This window comes from Pelobates fuscus, chromosome 1 (genome assembly GCF_036172605.1).
Source record: "Pelobates fuscus isolate aPelFus1 chromosome 1, aPelFus1.pri, whole genome shotgun sequence".
NCBI lineage: Eukaryota > Metazoa > Chordata > Amphibia > Anura > Pelobatidae > Pelobates > Pelobates fuscus.
Window position 1 is genome coordinate 91,348,569 of NC_086317.1, and position 15,399 is coordinate 91,363,967.

The 15,399-nt window shown below is 44.2% G+C and overlaps 1 protein-coding gene across 4 annotated transcripts in view; it reads left to right on the plus strand.

Moving 5' to 3' along the window:
- Positions 1-15,399, plus strand: part of SPECC1 (sperm antigen with calponin homology and coiled-coil domains 1) — a 454,997-nt gene that overhangs the window by 250,567 nt on the left and 189,031 nt on the right. For 3 of the 4 annotated variants that reach the window (XM_063450042.1, XM_063450041.1, XM_063450043.1), the window contains one exon: positions 1,215-2,785. In XM_063450042.1, the coding sequence (XP_063306112.1) occupies positions 1,215-2,785 (1,571 nt within the window). The remainder of the gene's footprint in view (positions 1-1,214; positions 2,786-15,399) is intronic. The other variant, XM_063450044.1, reaches the window with a different exon arrangement.

Genomic DNA, 15,399 nt, shown 5'->3' on the forward strand with positions numbered 1-15,399 from the left:
CCCCAGACATAAAATAACTACTTACGTTTTGATGATGCCTTCCTTGCCTCCAAGTCAGACCACTGGGTGCCTCACCGCCTGGAAATGGATCCTTCCGCTGAAGATCCGTGAAGGCGGACTGATGGCACTGTGCACGTAGTCATCACGTTGCGCGATGCCACGGCCCGCAACGCTCCACCCCCTCCTCCTCATAGAAGGAAGTCCCGCCGGGCCGCAAAGGTACTGCGGCTGTGCACAGTGTAATGATGGGGGGGTGACACATGACACTGGAAGTCATGGCACCCCCCTAGTCAGTGGCACCCGGGGCAGGCAGCCCCCCCGGCCCCCCCCTTAGTACGCCACTGGACATGAGTACATATCTTGACATGTTATCCGTCATCCCAAAGAGTTGTAATAAGCAACATTTAATGAGCTTTTATTACCCTACAAAAAGAAGGCAACCTTTTGGTTCTTTCTCATACAGCTTATACATTTTTTTAAAAGCAAAAACTGCATTTGTGTTTTTGGAATATACAGGGAGTAGAGAAGTATGCAAATATATTAAGAAAACCAATAATCCATTTTTAATTAAAGACAATTACTTGATAGGTCCAAGGAGGATCAAAACATTGTCTTATATGCACATATCTACCAGAGAGATGAGTAATTAGGAAAGCTTATGGCCTCCCAGAGTAACCTCTACCTCAAATACCGGTCACTTGCTCTCTCCTATAGGGCAGCACTCTTACCTCTCCTCCAGCTCTGCTTCACTCCCACCTTATTTGATTGCCATTTCCTGTCCTAATGTGTTTTATACCCCTCCTCCTATAGACTGTAAGCTTGATTGAGCAGGGTCCTCTTCAACCTATCATTCCTGTAAGTTTCCTTGTAATTGTCCTATTTATAGTTAAATCCCCCCCTCTCATAATATTGTTATATATGGGAACTGTGAAATCCGCTTAATTATAAAATGCTAACTTATTCTGCAGTGCTGTACAATGGGCAGGTGAGATATACACATAAGTGAAAAGGCCATGCTCGAATAATGTTAAAATCTAAAGGCACAGATTTTGATTCATGTTTAGAATTGTAAAATAAAATACTTGTCTCACTCATATGAGCTCTTAATTACATTGTTACCTTTTTAAGATAGCTCAATATTTGTGCATATGTGGATTTATAAAATAGCTTTATTTAAGCATAACCATTTCATATTCTTTTATTTTCTCTTTCAGGAGGAAGTTCCGCAGCAAGACGCACAGGAATACCTGCACCTCGAGACCTGCCTACGCCAATATCGAGAGAGAGGGCTGCTTTGCGTCCTCCCTCCCAGACTAAAAAAGTGCTAGTAAGCCCTTCCCAGCCCAATGCTCAGATCCCTTCAAAGAATATTCGAGCCCCTACCAGGCCTAAACAAGAAAATGAACCCACAAACAAGACTGTCTTGGAGTCACAGGTCAAGGAGCTACTGGCTGAAGCAAAAACTAAAGATTTTGAAATCAGCAAGCTCCGTAGTGAACTACAGAAATGTAAAGACAAGGATTCTCCTAGTCCAGAGGTCCTCAATGCACTAGACTCTTCAGCTGAAATCCACCCTATGCAAAGTAGTAACTCTGAGGCATTCATAAGGACACTTCAAGAGAAAAACACAAAGTTCCAACATGAGCTCTCCTTGCTCAGGAAAGAAAATGAAGAATTAAAGCAGAAATTGTTTTCTTTAGAACATTCTCCTATTTCAGATACCATAACCAGCAACGGTACAGATAGCAGCCTTTTGTCGCCATTGACTCATGGAGCAAGTATTGGGAGCAAGTTAAAGAGCCCTAGAGCAGGGGAATCTGAAGATTGTAGGTTTCCAGGAAGTGAAAATGTTTTGCATATATCTGGGTCCTCAAGTAGTGATGTCACTAAAGCATCTCTTTCTCCTGATGCATCTGATTTTGAGCACATTGTCGATGTGCCCTCTAGACCAGCTTCCTCAGGAAGCATACCTTGTCAGGGCTCAAAATGTTCTACAAGTGGTAGTTCCCCAAATAATATCAGTGACCTTTCTGTAGCCTCTCTGACTGAAAGGATACACAAGATGGAAGAAAACCACCACAGCACAGCAGAAGAGCTCCAGGCAACTTTACAAGAACTATCTGACCAGAATGTTATTGTACAGGAGCTGGCGGTGGAAAGTGAGAAGTTAGTTGAGGAGAAAGCTTTTCTGGAGAGTTCCTTGCAACAGCAAAAACAAAGAGTGGAACAGCTTTGCCAAGAGAATGAGAAATTGATGGGAATCTTGCAAGAGAGAACCAAGAAGGAAGAATCAGAGGTTCACAGCAAGCTCTCTGAGGTGGAGAAAAAATATGCTGAACTTGTTGAAAATTCACAATTTGAAAGAGAGAAGCTGCTGAACATTCAACAGCAATTGACCAGCAGCTTAAGAAGTTTAGAGAAAGAACATAATGAGACACAGGTGATGATCAAAAGGCTTCGAGAGGACACTGACAAATTACAAAGTTTACTTGACACCGAAAAAAAAGATAAAAGCATCACGGCTAAGGCTCTAGAGGAACAGAACGTTGTCATCGAAGGTTTAAAAATCGAGAACAGCTGTTTGAAATCTCAGCTAGATGGGGAGAGGCAAATGGTTGTGGAAATCACTGCAATGGGAAACAATACTGGAAGCTCTGAGGTCCAGGATATGCTGAAATCTGCCCACTCGGAAAAAGAACATCTAGAATTAACGTGTTCAGAACTTCGACAAGAGCTGCTCAGGGCCAACAGCGAAGTTAAGCAGTTGCAGTGTCTTCTAGCTAAGGTTAGAAAATTGGGCAAGTAGTTCTGCAAATAATGTAAAACTTACTTTCATAGTCAAGTCCGTTCTACACACATTTTTACATGCAGCATTTTGGACACAGTATTTTGGAAGGTAAATTCTATTCTTGTCTCAAGTTTTTTTTTTTTATTCCGGTGTTAATTTTGTCGTCAAATTTCAATTTAGTTTTAGTCAGTCTTTTGACTAAAAAGCCATTTTAGTTTGAGTCATATTTAGTCATCTGAATTGTTTTAATGCACAAAAACTTAAAATTCATCGCACTCACCTATCCACTAAACAACTTCAATGTTGACAGATGTTTTTTTTGTTTTAATTCTTTATTTTTTGTGTGCAGAGTAGTACATATAGCTTTGAAAGGCCATAATAGTAGTAACAAGTGTTTGATACAACATACATAACATGTTCATGGTCTTGATGAGTAAGCACACTTTTGTTAAAAGGATTGTTACAAGCTAGATAACATATGTCCAGGTTGCTATATTGCAGTAAATGCTCAAAATTATGTTTACCAACTGGACTGTGAGAGCGAGTTAAAGAACAGAGTAATACAACGGTTATCAAAGATAAGTGGTCCTCTGTACACATAGGTTGGGTAAACCAGTCATACCAACTGGTATATGTCATGTAAAATTTAAACTTGTTAGAGGATGCATAAAACAGGCTTAATTAGCTGAGCAGGGTGGGTGCTATCTAAGTGGGGCCGTCCTATATGCATGAAAACCTGTCGGTTATACCATTAGGAGAGGTACACTGAGGCTATTAATTAGACATATGTTGAGACTAAACAGAATACCGAGAACCATGCTTAAATAGAACATGAGAAATTCCTAGGTAAGATCATGCTTATGTAAAAGTAAAAGGTTTAGATTATCTTAAAAAAAAAAAAAAAAAAAAAAGGTAAAGGCAGATTTGAAACAGGAGTCCACCAAATTGAACAGGGTCTGTAAAGTCATCTGTGCTAGTGTCAGTACTGCAAAGTGCCAACGGACAGCCTCTGTCTTCCAGCCCCCTCATCCAATGCCCAGTCTGTGGGGAGATCATTGGTCGCTCTGCAGTAGGCATGTGTCATGCAGGTATACCCTTTTGGTAAGAGTGTGAGGCTGTGCTGTGTCAGAGTGACACATGGTGTCCCTGCCATCTTGTGGGGCTGTGGAGGTCAGAGTCCCGTTTGACTCACCCATCCCGACCGCCAGGTCTGAGTATTGCAGGTACATCCTTGGTCGCTTGCTGGGGTGTGGATAGACTGCGGTTTCTCCAGACTCACTTGCCGGTGCAGTGCGGGTCCCTCCCGTGTGGGAGCGCAAGCTCTTCCCGGCTCTCGCAGTGGGACGCTCTGTAGTTGCGTGCTTAGGTGCAGCTTGCCTTGTCTTGTGCCGGGTGGTAATTGTTTTCAGGCGCCGCCATGTGTGTGCCCCCGCCCGCCGGAGAGAGCATCTTCTTCGATGCCATGTTTGTTTGGCGCGTGTTGCTTTGCTGGGCGAGTAGTCGTGACGTTTAGCCGCGCCAGGATGTCGGTCTCTCGTGTGGGACCCGATGTCCCGCTTGTAGTCTCCACCATATTTACCCCCGCCGGTCCATGGGGGCGGGGGGGGTGTAAGGGCCCACTTTCTCGCTTGTAGCTGTTGGAGGTCGCTTGGGGAGTGGCTGTCTCCCCCGCGCCTACCATGCTGGCAGGCCTTGAGGTGTACCTCGATGGGTTCTTCGAGTAATGCCACATATTTAGTATCGGTGGGTAGCCCCTGGTTTCGCCCTGCCATTAGGTGCTCTTGTGAGGGATTTAGGGTATGTTGTAGGCTTGTAACCAGGGGATTTAGTCCAGAGGCGCAGGAGCAGCTCTTTTCTGCGTCCTCTCGGCTCTTCGGTCAGGCCCCGCCCTTTGACTTGATTTTATTTTTTTATTTTATTTTTAAAACGCCTAATCCAGGCAAAAATAATGGGGGTTTAGTTCCATTATATGATCATACATTGCATAAGCCTGCCACATATCAATGTATCCCATCTTTGGCAGGTCCTACACTAACAGCCTAATGTCTGCTCTTATGAGATTAACTTGGGGGAAAAAAAATCCATCTGAGGCTCTCAGCAGTACAAGGCTAAATAGGGCTGGGATGAGGCACCTGTGACCCCCATTATTTTTGCCTAGATTAGGTGTTTATAAAAAAAAAAAAACTAATAAAATCTGTCAACATTGACGTTCCTGTTTAGTGGATAGGTGATTTTGTTTTTGTGTATTGTATAAACTGGCCCCCAGCAGCACCCTATTTATGCATGTTCAGGTGAGTGCAGTGCCCTGGAATTGTTTTAGTCTAGTTTTAGTCTATTTAGATCTCCAGTTGATTTTAGCAGACACAACTAAAATCTAATTGGTTTAGTTAAAGCCTCTGTCTCTTTTGCCCCTTCCCTAGCCTCTCTGTGGCTCTTCCTACCCCTCCCAGCCCCTCTGTGTTTCTCTTACTCTCCATAGCCCCATTTTGTGTCTCTTCCCCCCAGCCCCTCCATGCATCCCATCTCCCCTATGTGTCTCATTCCCAAGTTGCCAGTGTGTCGCATTACCCTCCAAGCCCCTCCATGTTTCTCATTCCCCCAGCCCCCTCCATGTTTCTCATTCTCCCAGCCTCCCCCCATGTTTCTCATTCTCCCAGCCTCCCCTCATGTATTTCATTCCCCTAGCCTCCCCCCCATGTATTTCATTCCCCTAGCCTCCCCCCCATGTGTTTCATTCTCCCAGCCTCCCCCCATGTGTTTCATTCTTTGGTTTCCATTACCATGTTGCTACTTTATAATACAGAATTATGTAGACCGACTATAAACCTTTTCTTTTACAATGTAACGTACCCCACACATATTTGAAGGGTTACTCCAGGCACCATTACCATTTTAGTGACTTGAAATGGTCATGGTCTGTATATGGAGCGTTTTTATTAGGACATGCTGCACATATGGAGTGTGTGATGGACCGACTGGGTACCTCTGACAATCGATGCTTCCTAGCTCACACTGAGGACCATAGGCACTGCACCGGACACCATAAGCACCGCAGACCCCACGAACTGCCGCAGCTTGGTTGTGGTCTCGCTGTCTGTAATGGACCACCTGGCACCCCGACTGGTTACCTCTGCCAATCGATGCTTCCTAGCTGACGCTGAGGACCGTAAGCAGCGCACCGGACACCATAAGCACCATAGACCCCACGAACCGCCGCAGCTTGGTTGGGGTCTCGCCATCCCTTCACATCCTGGACCAAACTCCTGGTTCCAGGGACTCAGTGGGAAGGCCTCTCCTCCAGAGAGTTTAGCTTTGAAGTTCTTACAAGAGTTAGTGATATAGCTGTGAAGCAGGTTCCCTACAAGCACGAGACAAGGCTACTTGTTGAGGGTTAAGCAGGAACTGAATTTTAATGGTGCCACACTGGCCTTTAATGACAATCCCTAAGCAAGGTGTACGCCCACATGGACCTTGTTACAAACTTACAAACAAAAAATAAGATGTTTACAATGTATGACACTCCCACATACAATACAATAAGCCTTCCCCTTTAATTAGGAGATAACGGAGTCAAGCACTATACCAAACTCCATTATCTTCAAGCACAAAAACACACATTTCTAAAAAGTACCCCAAAACACATGGTATCACCACAAATCTTGCATCCCCTGATAGCCCTTATCTGGGTAACCAACATGTCCCAAAATCACCCAGATCACTTCAGGGGTGCAGAAATTGTATGGAAGTCATATTTTTTACCGACCGCAGGCATGGTCCCATAGCCAAAAATAGATCCATAGAATCGCAGCTAAGTGCCGCTGGAGGATTGACCGGGAACCACAAGGTTTTCATGCCGAAAAATAGTTCCAGGGCATTCGCAGCTAAGTCCCCCTGAAGTCTATTCGCGGTTTTGGTCCATGCGAACAGGATCGCAGCTACCACGTGGTTGAATGGCATTTCAAATGGCTTCGGGAGTTCGAAGTGCCGCTTCGAGAGTTTGAATTGTGGCCATACAAGTACAAAAAGGCACACACAGTGGTTTTTAACCAGGATTTAACACAGGAGCCATAGTCACAGGGCAAGAGGCTGGCAAGTATGCTCCTCCAAGAACCCGTGACGAGGTCCAGTTTGTCACATGGAGTTTAACTACATGGGGAAGTATGTCAATTGGATTGACGTGATCTACATTAAGGGGGTAGGCCTGACCAAAGAAGAACAGCCGGTATCTAACTGGCTCCAGTCTGAACGAAGGTTGAATTGGGCTAGTGCTGCCGCCGCTTTAGCAGAAAAAGATCTATGAAAGTCATAGAACGCATGACCCCAGTATTTGTACCCCAAGTCCACCAATTTGTGTAGATACAGATCCATCTCCTCTCTATGGTGAGAGTGCTGTGAACAAATTACGTCCCTATAAAGCCCAAAAGCTAATACGAACTCCAGGATGTACGTTTTTTTTTTTTTTTTTTTTTTTTTTTTTTATTTAACCTCGGATCTCTGGCTTTGAGAATTACCGAAATGTCGCCGTAGCAGAATGCTTTGTTCTCAACTATGTCCTGGGAAGCAATAAGCAGAGAATGTCTTTACGGAGAGCAGTGGGCACCAGATGTGAAGGGGTGATAATGTGAGTGGAGGTGGCTGTGGGGAGAGTAGTTAGAGTGACGTTACCCTGTGAGCCTGGTACAGGATCAAGCAACCCAGGGGAGACTATTGCAGTAGGAGGGACACCCGCAGTGGGGGTTTCCATTTTCTCAATTCTCTGGTTGATCAAGTGCATGGACGTCACCAAGGAAGAGATCATGGAATGCATTTCAGCTAAGTTCTCAGCTATGTTTCCATGCGTGCAGGAACTCGGTCCTGGGGTGCCTGGCTGAGCTGATAATAACCGATACAGCTCTGCCTTTCTGGTCGTAGCCGAGAAAGAAATGCCTCAACTACGCAGCTCGGCTGAAATTTTTGGGATGGTCCAAGAACGAAGTGAGCCCGGGGTATCTTGGATCTCCGCAGGGGAGGTAGGTCTGGCTGGTGTGCCCATTGTGGGTGGAGAATCCGGAAGACCTAGATCTTCTCCAATGTCAGAGGCCTGAGACATGCTGTGTAATAGAATAATATATTTGGATTTAGGGGAAATAATTCTCGCCATAAACTAGTATAAAAACTGGCTCGCAATCCAAATGCCTGAAGGCAAAGCAATTACCTAATCGGGGGAGGCCCTGCTAATTGCCAAGCGGCGTTTGAGAGGCGCTGTCTATGAGTGGGACACTGAACGAAACCACGATGTAGTAGTGGGGAGTTGGCCTCTCGGGGGTGGAAGAAGGTTGAAGTAACTGAAAAACAAAATGTGGACCAACTGAATATGCTATGACCATAGGTACTACTGGCATATCCAACATACTAACTAGTACAGAGGTTCTTATACATATACGTAACCCTAAATGAAGGCAAGCGGTTAGACCCCACATACTATACAACAGAATGACCACTAAATTGACAAACGTGAATAACCGCAAGGTTAACGTTAAATTATGTAAAGTTTGGGGGACGGTAACTAATAAGACAGGAATGCGCTCAAACCGTATAATGAACAGGTATGGCAGGTGTATAGGATTTGTGTGTGATGCACCTGACCCACAAATGAGGCTAAATAGGTAAGAACCCACATAATAATCCACAGTTAATGAGAACAATAAAAACAACTCAAAGAAAAGGGGGGGGGGGGGGGGAGGAGACCCTGTAGCGTCCTCGTGGAGATCCAGGAAGCCGTTCGACACAGGCCGTGGTGATTGGGTAGCCAGAGGTGGTGGGGCGTTGGAGCTGCCTTTACCCTGTTTGCCGGGGAGAGCCAGGAAGCACTGAGACCGGAGAGACCAGAGAAGTTGTGCGGCGCAGGCCGCAATTGTACGGGTCTGACCGGAACCGGAAGTGGGGGAGCCTCCAAGGAACAGCACTCGAGCGAAGACATCCTTTACACACCTATATACATGTCCAACATTCAGAGTATGGTTTAATGATATTACATAAAATGAATGCTTAACAAATGGTAGAGGATAGCTTTTTAAATGAGCTCCATTTACTGCCTCGCAAAGTCTGGCTCTGTATATTGCATTGCTTATAACATTAGTCAATGTTTGAGAGTATAGTACTCAACCTTCTGCAAGGTCACCCCACACCAGACATTGCATTTGGTAAGGTGTAACTGGCGCTGATAAAATATCTGTTTATTTTCTGTGCCCCAGAAATGACCGTTTTAAATGAAAATGAGATTGGTCAGACATGAGTTAAATAGTTTTCTCTGACTAATTAGTCGTTTCTTCGTGAAATTACCCATGATGAATCTCTCAAGACTCTGTTATAATATGTACTTTACCTGTCAAATCTTACTCTGAATTTTGGTACGCACGCACGCACGCACGCATCTGTATGTATGAATATTATATACTTCTTTTAATTTTTTTTTTTTTTTAATGTTCTTGGGGTCTTCATAAATTTCTAATAAATTGAAGAACATGTGAAAACGATTTGTTCTTCTCGGTTTCTCTAGACACAAACCCTGAGAATTAATCTTTAAGACAGTTTTTGCCTGTTACTCTAACTCTATTAGATTTGAAATCCAGGTGTGCATATTGCCATTATTGTCCTGGGTCCAGGCAAGAAGACGCTGTGTGAGGCAGGGTTGCTGTTACATTTTTCAACATTCTCCCCAGGGCTGGAAATGTGTGCTGTGGTTGGTGTTGGAATTGGTGGATAGCTGACTCCGATTGACTGGAACAACAAGACAAACTACACCCCGTGCTGTGTAAGATATAGGGAGCAGTAACTGTGCCTGAAAGTTGATGAGGTGACAGGGATACAGTAGAATAATTTGCCTGATGCATTTGGCTCTCGGGAATGGTGGAGTTGGTTAATGTTCAGGTTTAATAAGAACCTTCTGTTTGCTTTTTACGGAGTAAACATTTTATTTTTACTCATTCCAAATTTCTCATTTCCATCTGTTCTGAAAAAAAATGGGTCAGATATAGCAGAAGGTTATTCATATTTATGATAAATCTTCCTAGATTAACATTGTCTTCGTCCTTATGTGAACTGCAGCATTTTAATTTATACTACGCAAAAAGATTCAGTGATCAAGGAAACATGATAAAAAAAAATATATATAAAAAAACAAACAAACCTCCACGCACGTTTGAATAATTCATGTGTGCAAAGTGGAGAAAAAAAAAAGTGTAACAAAATATAAGTTGAAGGAAACAACCTATTTGTTAGTAGTTCAATTTGTTGTTGCTGGTACATATTATAATGGAGTTTTTCAAAATTCATCAAGGATAATTAAACAAAGGAACAAATAAAAAATAGTGACATTTTACCACTGCTGCCACTTCAATGTAAACCGCCACATTCACCAACCTTTCAGCTCCCAATTTTATGGCAAGACAGGAGGCTTCATATTTGCTTTATCTTTCTTTACTGAACCTCCCAGCAGCAAAGGAACAGTTAACAGTAATGTAAAAAGTTCAACCAATCTGATAGTATAACAGTATTATATGATGTCATCAAACTCCTCCCATATCCTCTTTCTTTGCTGCTTGCCTCCCAGGTGAGTCTACTCCAATTATATTGCTGTATCATTTAACCTTTAATACACTATTTCAATAAAAAAATGTATTACAATGGTCATATACCTTTAACACTTTATTCACTTATCACTTTAACAACACTTTCTGTGGAAACATTTATGCTCGATTTATTTTAATTTCATTCTATTCAATCTTGGACTACTTTGTCAATTTCCTATTAAACTTTATTTAGGTTTCCCCTTTAAATCGCAGGAGGTTTTTCCTCCTGCGACTCATTACTGCTTTTACTATTCTCAGTTTCGCGCCCTCGCGTTACCCCGCCCGTTCGCATCAGCACTTAGCAAGTGCATTGTTTCCCGCCCTTTTGCTGGCGGCGGCCATTTTATTCGCATTCCAGTCACCAGAGCAACGATCAACTCGCCTGACTTCGGATCTGGTAAGTACTATTTTCCTCTTCTGTTTATAGCACCTTAAAGTGCTAATACCTGAATTTGTTTTAGTGATTTTTCCCCCCTTTCATTTCCTTCTCAGGATTTTTTTCAACACCTGCTGTATTATCATTGTTGTTACTAAATAAAGGAAGGCTTTGTGGGTGACCCCCACCATTTTATTATCTGCCACTTCATTATATTGAGTGTCTTTAATATCAATCCTTAAGGTGTTTTTAACACCAATATTACTGTTAAGGGTGACCCCCTTATACAAATACACTATAATTACAGTGATACAACACTTTAATATCAATTCTCAAGGTGTTTTAACACCAATATTACTGTTAAGGGTGATCCCCTTATACAAATACACTATAATTAAAGTGATACAACACTTTAATATCAATTCTTAAGGTGTTTTAACACCAATATTACTGTTAAGGGTGACCCCCTTATACAAATACACTATAATTAAGTGATACACAACACTTTATTACTACTCAGTGGTGAACCCCACTGTCTATGGTTATAATTAAGTGGTTAACCCCACTGTTTACTATCATAGTGGTACAACCCACTTGTGTATATTTTAGTGGACAACCCCACTAAATATTGAGTGCCGCCTACGTATTAAACTACACAAAGATTTTGGGTGACCCCCATCTATACTCTGAAATAATTTTGGGTGAACCCCATTCAACTCCATTCTTTCAAATTAATATACTTAACTGTTTGGCAACCGCTCTAAGACATACCATGTCTGACAATAATGAGCCCGCTATATCCCAGGTACTCAGAGCCTGGTTGGTTTCAACCATTGCAGATTCCATCCCCAAGGCATTAGCAGCCTTTCATGAGAAGACTTCGGCTGAAGTCACCCCTACTGCACGTCAACTCTCTGATTCCGAGGACTCTCAACCCTCGGATCAGGAGGTTACACGCAAATGCCCCTGGAAAGGGGAGAGTAGGTCTGCGGGCAAGGGCAAGGCTCCTGCCATGTCCCAAAAATTGATTGCCACTCGCCCCGTTCAAGCTAACTTTACCCCTTAGAGGGTCTACATCCCACACGTTAGACGGGGTTGACGATTATTTCCTTGGATATTCTGGTGAGGACCCCTCGGCGAATGCGCTAGGGGATACCCCATCGGAATTTGTCAAGGAAACCTTTCTCACACATAAAGATCTAGATGCTATACTACCTAATCAAAAGGACCCGATTCAGACATCCTTCTGGATGCTTCGGGTGATCCTTTATTTGACCCCAGGGTCATCAGACACCCACGGTCGGCAGAATGGGCTCCACCAGAGCACATTTCCAACTTTTGTAAAATGTGGTTATGCAAACCACTGGACAAAGAAATTAGGGCAAAACTCAGAGCCGAGTGCCCTTGACCGACCATTCCAAACAAGGTAGCTCTCACGCCAGATTTGACCCAAACACAGTTAGAGAGTGGGCCCAGAGAGCCTTATGCTTACTAGGCAACGCTAATGTGGCCATGTCCACTGAGAGACGCTAGGCGGCACTGTACAAACTGGTTGCAAAATTAGCCGATCTGAGCTCCCGAGAACTGGGACCAGAGGCAATGGATTACTGTTTGGGGACTCGTTCATGAAAGACCTTTCCAAACATGTAGCGGTGTTCACCACCCTAAATAAGGCCCAATCCTCCTTGCGCAGGGTTTTTCGTTCTCAGTCAGGCCGTTTTTCTGGGAGAGCTGGACGTTATAGAGGCCGAACGAACAGCAGAATCGCCTTCACAGGCTACAGGCCTCGCCCCTCTGAAAACTATTGGCAATCGGGACAACCCCGACCCTACCACAGGCAACTATTCACTAATAGAGGGTCTATCCGGGGACGTGGATCTGCCTTCCTACGCGGAAGAGCTGCTCCAGGAAATAAATCTCCCTTCTTTCAATGTACCTATAGCAGGTCGATTAACCAGTTTTTCCAACAGTGGGAATTACTTTCTCAGGATCTATGGATCCTACACACAGTCCAAGGGTTCAAATAGATTTCCTTTCCACCCCTTCCAGGACACCCCACCAACACCACTACAGATGTCTGCAGCAGACAACCTGACACTATAAACCGAACTGCGCAAGCTAGTAAAAAAAGAGCCAATAGAGAAATCCCCTTTCCCGCATACTTTTCTAAGCAACATTTTTTTTTGGCCACAAAAAACTGGAGACCTACGCCCAATTATCAACTTAAAAAACCTGAATCACTTTGTCAGGTATCGCCACTTCAAGATGGAGGGCATCCATCTACTCAGGGACCTCCTTTGCGTGGGAGATTGGTTCTCCAGCTTCGATCTCAAAGACGCATACCTCACAGTTCCTATTGCTCGCAACCATCGAGCTTTCCTTCAATTCCTCTGGCAAGAGGAAATCTGGCAATTCACATGCCTCCCGTTCGGACTATGCTCCGCACCATGAGGTTTCACGAAACTGATGAAACCAGTGATGGCGCTACTCCGATCACAGGGGATTCGATCCATCATATATTTGGATGACATCCTGATAATGGCACAAGACATTCGCAAATTGTTATCAACCCATCAGATTCGCTTACGCGATCTGGCCCATACTATAGGCCTACTGTCCGCCTCTATCCAAGCCATTTACCCAGGACCTTTACACTACCGAGCCATGCAACGGCTCAAGACATACTACCTACACCGTTCCACCTCCTACGATCAGTACATCCAACTGACAGACGAAGTTCGTATAGAACTTCACTGGTGGCTTCACAATATGGAAGCCTGGAATGGCAAAGCCATCTTCGGATCACAACCAGATTTCATTCTGGAACCCGATGCCAGTCTCCTGGGATGGGGCGCCACATGCGCCCAAGGGTCCACAGGGGGACTTTGGTCCCCATCCGAACAAGCACTGCACATCAATTGTTTGGAATTGATTACAGGATCTTTCGCAATTCGCAGTTTCACGAAAAACTGTTTCAACTGTAGTACTGCGCATGGACAACGTCTCTGCAGTGCGCTATGTGAATCGGTTAGGAGGTTCCCGATCCAAGCTACTATCCGATCTGACCAAAGATCTTTACCAATTCTGTCTAGAACGGAACTTATCTATCAGAGCGGAATATCTTCCGGGCACGGACAACCTAGTCGCGGATTGGTTCTCTCGCCATTGGAGGGATGTAAGCGACTGGCAATTAGACCCCCGCGTGTTCCACCAAATTCATTGCCTTCGCGGGCCCCTTACACTGGACCTGTTTGCATCCCGTCTGAACCGCCAGACGGAAGCCTTTATCAGCTGGCTCCCAGACCCCAGTCATGGGCAGTCGACGCCTTTCTACATCCTTGGCCGGAGACAGGAGCCTATGCGTTCCCACCTTTCTCCATGATCCAACGCACCCTCTACCGGGTCAAAGCCCTAATAGTGACGATAGTCATTGTCACTCCACTAAGGAGAACCCAGACTGGGTCAGCTGGTGTTTTTCAGCACCTCTGACGATCAACCTAAATTTTCTGTCTACCCTATTTGATCAAGGTAAATCCTATCGATCAATTAATGTCTATAGATCCACTATCTCTGCGGCCCATAATCCCATTGACAATGCGTCAATAGGGAAACATCCTTCAGTCTGTAGACTTTTACGAGGGATCAGGTTAGCCAGACCCCCTCTTCCTAAATACTCCTGTTTCTGGGATATCACTCAAGTCTTTTCCCTTTTAGAATCCTGGACCGCTAATGAAAATTAGCGAACAAAACTAATTCTTCCTCCGTATTCTACCTTACTTTCCTAATAGACAGTCACTCTGCGTGGCACTCTGCGTAAGGCATTATTTAGATGCCACCACCACTCTACAACCCCCTACGGGACCCCTCCTCGTGTCTTATGTAAAACCACACAAACCGGTATCCGCACCCACCGTCGCACGGTGGATCAGATGGATACTAGCGCAAGCAAGCATTGACTCAAATTTTGGCGCATACTCAGTCAGAGGAGCAGCCACATCCTCAGCCTTTCGCGCGGGAAGCTTCCTCTGACATTTTGTCATCTGCAGATTGGTCCAGAGAGTCCACATTCCGTACATTTTATTTCAAACCTATGACACATGCTGCATCTTCTATCATATAGGAGCGTTAAAACAGCAAATATGAAGCCTCCTGTCTTGCCATAAAATTAGGGATTATTCTAGCTTTAGTGACTGAATAATCTAAATTTTATTAATGACAGGAGGCGAATATTCCCCCCCCTTCTTTATTTTCACTTTCTAACACCCGCCCAGGTAAGTTACTATGCATTCCAGTCTACTGGTTACACACACTTTATACACCATCTGCCATAGGTTCACGCCATAACACTTCTAATCTAGTGTTTGAAATATTCAATATTATATTCAGAGTAACTACAATAACATACATGCCATAAATTGCATTCACCTAGTATGAGAACCTATACTCTCACGTCTCTTCTCTATTCCCTTAGTGTGAAAAATACCTACCTTTGTATATACGGCTCCTTCAAGCACGGTGAAGATTCCACATGTTGACTACTTCAGGACTCCAACTTAGTCCGCAGTTCATCGTTACAGTTTACACGGTTGACACAGACATATCATCGACCACAGCAAGAAAGAGGA